This window comes from Danio aesculapii, chromosome 21 (genome assembly GCF_903798145.1).
Source record: "Danio aesculapii chromosome 21, fDanAes4.1, whole genome shotgun sequence".
In the NCBI taxonomy this organism is placed as follows: Eukaryota; Metazoa; Chordata; class Actinopteri; order Cypriniformes; family Danionidae; genus Danio; species Danio aesculapii.
In genome coordinates, this window is record NC_079455.1 from 34,540,033 (window position 1) to 34,547,312 (window position 7,280).

Below are 7,280 nucleotides of genomic sequence, written 5' to 3' on the forward strand. Positions count from 1 at the left end.
GATGGACATGCATAACTGTTATGCATAAACACAGGAGTTCATGAATAATTAAGAAATAGGTATTGATAACGTGCCAGGTAAAGTGATGACAAAGATACAATAACAGGTCATGAGCTTCTGTTGGTTAAATGTAGTTCATGATTGCCTTAACTCATCATTAGTTCATAATGAAGTAATGTTTAATTTACATAGTAGTGCATCATTATTCATATAATGTTGATGCATAATGTTACACTGATTCCTGCAAAGACCCCAGTGACAGATGAATCTCTGCCCGGTTGGGGCAGATATTGGACTTTCATTTTCTCAACCGAGCCACTTTCAAAGTCACTTTAATCACCTTCCTTCCCCATTCTTATGCTCGTTTTGACCTTCAGAAGACCATATCTTCAAGCATTGTTACAGGCCCGCAGTTAGGGGGGTTATGGGGGGTTCGAAAGACCTACCCCCTACTGACAAAGTACAGAATTTGACCCCTTACGTGAGCTCATTTGCCCTATATTTTACCACTATTCCATCATAAATTGTGAAAATAACCGAAGGAAGAAGAAGTCTTTAAGACAAATGAAATTTTTAATTCTTCAAATGGACAAATTCTGACCGTGGAAAGTTGAATGAGCTGGCCAGTTAGTTATTTGCCTATAGGTTACAGTTTTTAATTTAAAACAAGTTTTAAGAGATTTTTTTCACATTTTTTTAAATTTAATTCTCATAACATTATTTAAAACACTTTAAATACACGTTTGTAAATAAATACTTTGTAGTAAAACAGTATTGAAAGCACTTTGACAAAATTGTAGAAAACATTTTTGGTACATCAAAAGCGTGAAGACTATCTGACAAGCTAATCCAGCTAAGCTTAGTGATTAAAATATCACTACAATGCAGCATTTAAACCTCATAACTGAATAGAAAATTAGGCGAATAACTGCAAAAAGATTCCGTTTCAATAGGTTGGCTATGGGCCTGGGTTACATGCATTGAGCTGCTATGATTGACTGATTGCATATGTGTACCTAACCAAGGGGCCAGTGTGTTATAGACCTTTTTACAATGTTCCCACGTAAACATTATCCCACAATGTTCTCTGTAACGTCAGTAACTTTAAGAGATCAGTTCATTGCATCATTTTGCACATATTATTGAAATGTTACTTCTGATGTTCTCTAAACATTTAAAAAACGTTAAACAACAATTAAACAAAACAACTAAAAATGTAGTTCAGAATAAAATTAAGAACATTTTTGTGCTAACGCTTTGAGAACATTATTAAAAATAATATGACTTTTTGACATTTGTATGGGGGGGGGGGTATTCATAGCTTTTAGAGAATTGATATTTTACAGGGAGTTTGCTGGGATTCTGTGATCTCAAATAGCTGTGTAAACAACTTTTTAATGTTTTATTATGGACAAACTGCATACTGTAACATAAATTATAATATACAACCCTACAACAAACAGAAAAAAACTATAAAGGGAATAAAATAAATAAATAAATACACAAAGGAAGAGTGTACAATTTATAATATACTAAATAATACGATTAATTGCAAACAACTATAGGATTTTTCTTTTCCTGTTTTGTAAAATCTAGCTTTAGGTAAGTGCAGTCTCTTAAGGGAATTTAAAACAAAACTGTTTTATTTTAAAGATTTACTTTACAAAAACATTTAGCTATAAATAAGAATGATGTAAAGAGGGCTATATCAAAACTCCTTTACATTGTACACTTAATATTTTTACAGAGCATAAATGAGTCGTCATATAGCCTATGAAAAATATTGCTGCCTTCATATTTTAGCTAAATGACTGCAGGCACATGACATATTAGTGACAGTGAGAACATATTCCTATAAACCCCATATAAAAACATCAAAAAGAAAAGTAACTATCCACTATTTTACATTATCAAGGCATTGTAAAATGTGAAGAATGTTCCAAACTCAACCACAAGATGGCGGCATAATAAAGAAGGAGAACCACACTCACCTCTTCCCGCTCTGCGTACCACCGATGACAGTCTGCTGGTGGTGGATTTAAAAGGAGATAGTTCAAGCAAAAATGAAAACATTTTGTTAGTTTACTGACCCTCATTCAAGATAGGTGAGTTTTTTTGTTCAATTTAGTATATTAAGGAAGACTTTCGGTCAAAATGAAACGGCTAGCACTTCAAGAATTTAAATCGGTGTAAAGACAATATAAATGTAATATCAGTTGCTTATGAAGTAGGCTAAACAATTTGTCAGTGCAAGAAACTTATTTACAAGATAATATACAGGCTTTGCAAGTGAGAACTATGATTTCAGTTTATGGCGAGGTGAGTAAATTAACATAAAATTTTCATTTTGGGGCGAACTATCCTTTAAGAACTATATAATTGGAGCTAAACAGTAAAGTTATTATTTATACAGTAAACAATAAAGTATTTAATCAACAGTTTGTCATTTCTCAAAGACTGAAGGCACTGCACTGAAAAAAAATTCAAGCAGTACTTCATCTAATTAAAAATGTCTCTTTCATCTCAGTTTAATATAATTTGTCTTATTTTTCAAGTATATTTTAAGTTCAAAGTGTAGTCAATGTAATATAAATGTTTTTGATTAAGAGCTCAACCAAGAAATTTTTGTTTTGACCAATGTAAAACTTTAAGGTTACTCACACAAGCCTCACACTTTCATGGACTTAAAACCAATTATTTAAGGCAAATGATTTATTTTTCATTGGCTCAAGTGATCAAATTTAGATGTGAAACCATTACCCTCATTTTTTTAATTGGATGAATGAACATTTTATGGGATTTTTGTTTTGATTAAAGCTATATCTTCTTGTTCAGAACAAAAGGAGAATTTAAATTAATTGGCTTTCTTCAAAAAGACCAATATGCTTTGTACCAAGTTATATAAAGTTGTTCTTATGAAGACAGAAAATATTAAGGCAAATTATTTATTTTTAATCGGGTCAAGTGATAAAATTTAGATGTGAACCATTACCCTATTTTTTTAATGTGGATGAATGAAAGCTTTTTTCCAATGTGATTGATTTCAAATTGAATAGATTAAATAAATAAATAAAAATAAATATAGTAGCACCAAATAGCCAATAAGAAATTAAATTATTGTATGATATGACAGAAAGAAAGAAAGGAAATATATGCATTTGAGTGATTTTACCACATAAAAAAAGACATGGCCTAAAATAACATGACCTCAACAATATTAAAAATCGAAGTATACACTCAAAAAAAAAAAAGACATTTGATGTTTGTTCAAACTACTTATTTAAAATGAGCTGAAACAACACGATTCCTTAGTTTTTTAGGGACAACTTAACTGTTGTTTGTTCAATCTACTTAAATTTGTAAAAATTAATAAGTTTACTAAATTTCTTTGTGTTGCCCCAACACAAATCGATTATGTGGAACCCAGCATTTTTCACAGTGTAGAACTAATTAGGGTTATAAAACATTAGGAGCTATAATTTATTATAACTAATTATTTATAGAAGGTTAAGAACTACTGGACACAGGTTGCATTTGTTATTTTTATGACTTCGTTTTTATTATAAAATACAAAATTCATCTGTACAAGTGTGAAAACATACAACAAAACATCATGGAAAGTGGCCAGCTGCATTGTACAATACTTAACAGACAATAAATCCTAGCACAGAACGGCCCTTTTGAATGGGCCAAATGTCATTCAATGAAACTAAAAGCCTGCATTTATAATGCATTTCCATTCCTAACTCCCTCTTTAATTGCTTTAAAATGTTTCTGGTTAAAAAAGAGGGCTGAAAGAGATCCACCTGCCTAATAATGACCCCAAAATGACAGTAATGTACAATGTATATCTGTTTTACAAAGATTGTCATCCACAACTGAGGTTTAGGAACCAAAAACAGACCCAGACCACTGATTTTAAAGATACAAACTAAAATAAGTCTCTGAATGTCTTTCATCTACCACGTCTTCCCTATAGACTGGATGTGTTCCTTGGCTTTCATCCTCAGCGAGGCGATGCTTGTGTTTCGTGGATCTGCTTCTTCAAGCGAAAATTTATCCATAAAGCCGGAGCACTGATACGGGGGACACACGGCCCCTATATGAGGCAGACTGTGGTTGAGGGCGGAGGAGCTGAGGAACTGTGGAGGGGTGTAGCTGGCTGGGACAGCCTGCTGAGGGGTGATGAAGCTGGGCAGAGATTGCAGAGGAGAGCTGGAGGTGGAGATGGGGCCGGTGAGCCAGGGCTCTAACGGCAGGCCGCTGCCCAGAGACAGTGGCCCCGATCTGGTGATGGAGAGCATGGAGGACTCCTGCAGCTTGATGGAGCTCACCTCCAGCTTCTCCTGACGCCGCCATTTAGCACGGCGGTTTTGAAACCACACCTGAAATATGACAGATATAGAGTTTAGTTTAGAATGCATGAAGTTGAAATGATGTATTATATTGCACGAGAAGTTAAAGATGTAGTTTAGGTGCATGTTAAAAATACACTCTTTAACCTCTTAAGGCCCAAGGTGTTTTTTTACATGCATTTTTTATTTCTCTTTGCTATTTGGGCTTATTACAACCCAATTATAATAAAAACCTAAGTATCATCTTCTGATATGATGTACTTTTAGAGAAAAATGATGTCCATATATGTGGACTCGTGGTCCAAATGTACATAAAACAGTTTTTCCTGAAATTTTTTAATGCATATTTAACATATTTTTTTTACTTGCTTTGACTATCAGAGAGTAAAAACTATTTTTTCCCCCATTTTGGACAGTTAAAAATGGTGTTTGGGACATTTCATATGCTGCAAAACAGTTGCAGGATGACACTGTATGTCTTTAAGAAAATATAAAACATTCAAAGTATTTTAAACAGCCACTTAAGAGCTAAAATGTGCTGTCTATGTATGTGGACACTCAAGCCCTAGCAGGTTAAATATACTGGCAAAAAAGTAATCAGGGAAAGGTCACCCAAAAAGAAAACTTCCTCACCATTTACTCAAATTCAAGCAGTTCTAAACGTTTATGATTTTTTTTCTTCTGTTGAAAAGGGAAAGACGATATTCTGAGAATGTTGGGATTTATCAGCAATCGACATCCGGACAAATAGAGCATTGCAGTCAGTGGCTGTTTTATTTCCAGCATTCTTTAGAATATCTTCCTTTGTGTGCAACAGAAAAAAGAAACTCAGACAGCTTCAGAACAAGTGGAGGATGAGACAGATTTTAAAGATTTGGGTGAATTATTCCTTTAACTATTATATTGTATTTAAAAAAAATACTTCTCCCAAATCTTAATTATCTAAACATGATATTGTCCCAAATCTCAATTTGCTAGACATAATGTTTAAAAACTGCCACATTTTAGGGCCTTTTTTCTTTAATAAATAAATAAATAAATAAATGAATGAATAAATAAATAAATAAATAAATAAAAACTTATGTTCAGAACAATAACTTTCTAAACATGGTATTTGAATATGTTTAGTTAATTTGTTTTTACAATTTATATAATTTTAATTTCTATAGAAAATATATTGTGTCAATTAAATATATTCTGAAAAATCATTGTTAAACAGGGTAATGTTTTTTTCTAAATTTGTTTTACATCGAAAATGAATACTTTACATATAACATAATCGCATAATGAAGAATAGTTTTATTCATGCTCATATATCTTTTTTTATAATGGTCTCTTCAATATACAACAAGAAAACATGATTAATAAAAATGTGTACGAGTTATCGGTTTTTGCAAGTTAACTCTTCATATATGTAGCCTATACACAAAAAAATTATTCATTGGATTTACTATTTATTTAAAGTAATAGGTTGCAAACTATTTATATGGGCTGAATTTAAACAAACAAGTTATATTTAGTAATATTCAACTTAACTTCTTTAATTTCAGCCCATATAAATAGTTTGCAACGACTAAAATAAAAAATGTAAATCCAACGAATCACTTTTTCAGTGACATAAAAGTTTGAAGTGGGATTTGTAAGGTGGTCACATTGCACAACAATTAAATACATATACATGATTTTTTATTGCTGTATTAGTTTGAACAGAATGATGTGTCTCTCACCTGTACTCGGACTTCGGGCAGGTTGACCTTCAGCGCGAGCTCCTCTCTGCTGTAGACATCCGGATAGTGCGACTTCTCGAAGGCGCGCTCGAGCTCGTGCAGCTGGAAGGTGGTGAACGTGGTTCGGTTTCGCCGGTGCTTTTTCTTCGGGTTTTCATCATCTGACAATTTACCACCATCCGTGTCTGGCAGATCCGGGCTGACCATTACAGCAGATCTACAAACTCCTGCATAAAGAAAAACAAAAACAAACAAACAGTGAGAGGTCTGTGAGAAGGTGCAACATGTTCATATTTACAATTCATAAAAACTAGTTATTCATATTTGATTTACATATTTCCTATCTTCATAGGCCCTACCTTTTCTATTAAAATACTTAAGATTTTCTGTTCATTTATTTATTATTTATTTTTGTAAAAATAACCAACTTTTTAAACACAAAAAATCTAAAATTTACAAAACACAAGTCGTGCATAAAATGTAGATACATAAATATATTACACTAATAACTTAGGCTGTATTAGCTAAATAAAGAAATAGTCAGGAATAAAGTTAGAATAAAAGTTAGGATAAAGTTGTGTCAACGCGTTCAGGTCGAGTTTACTCACCATCAAAGTTTTTATTTGAGTCCTTTTTCGGGGACGACAAGTGCTCGGTGTCTTTGCCTGTCTTTCCCGATCCATATGGAAACGCCGGGTGGAACAGAGTCTCTCCCTTAAATCCCAGAATGGATTCAATGCTGTGGATCCTCGTTTGGGACCCAGGACTGCGGACCAAGCGCGCGGATGGGGAGAGACGATCTTCCATGTCTTTATACTGAGATCCAACAAGCCTCATTGAACGATTCGATGGAAAAAAGATATGCGAAGCTTTAAAATTTCTTAGTGAAAAATTCTGTCCAATAGTCCAGACTGTCCCTGCAGAGAAGCGACTTTCTCCAACTGTGGCTCTACACACACTGAGGATGCCAGGGCCCCCAGAGGACTTATATGGACTCCTTCGACCGGGATTGTACGAGTGACATCCCCTTCGACACGTCAAGAAACGTCAGATTGGCCGGAGTGAGTATTGTCCCGGAGCGTTTAACTCCTCCCAGAGGTCCTTGTGGACATAATGGCAGCTTTATAAACCGCCTTACATAAATCTTAAATCATCTTTCCCACTCCAGATGTCTTGATCATGGTGGCCTGAAGAAATA

At 33.8% G+C, this 7,280-nt stretch overlaps 1 protein-coding gene across 1 annotated transcript; it reads right to left on the reverse strand.

Moving 5' to 3' along the window:
• Positions 1-3,790: 3,790 nt before the first annotated feature.
• On the reverse strand, positions 3,791-6,960 carry rx3 (retinal homeobox gene 3). The gene is made up of 3 exons (XM_056446779.1): positions 6,691-6,960; positions 6,083-6,309; positions 3,791-4,385 (listed from the first exon to the last, which is right to left on the reverse strand). Exons 1-3 carry the CDS (start codon positions 6,917-6,919, stop codon positions 3,960-3,962), a joined length of 882 nt encoding a protein of 293 aa, XP_056302754.1. The 5' UTR covers positions 6,920-6,960; the 3' UTR covers positions 3,791-3,959.
• Positions 6,961-7,280: the final 320 nt, after the last annotated feature.

Bases quoted from the DNA above. Each gene is read 5' to 3' on its own strand.
- rx3 (XM_056446779.1), bottom strand. From the start codon at position 6,919: ATGAGGCTTGTTGGATCTCAGTATAAAGACATGGAAGATCGTCTCTCC. The intron at 6,310-6,690 runs GTGAGTAAACTC...TTCTTTATGCAG, and splicing joins CTCAAATAAAAACTTTGATG to GAGTTTGTAGATCTGCTGTA. The intron at 4,386-6,082 runs GTGAGAGACACA...GTCATATTTCAG, and splicing joins TGCCCGAAGTCCGAGTACAG to GTGTGGTTTCAAAACCGCCG.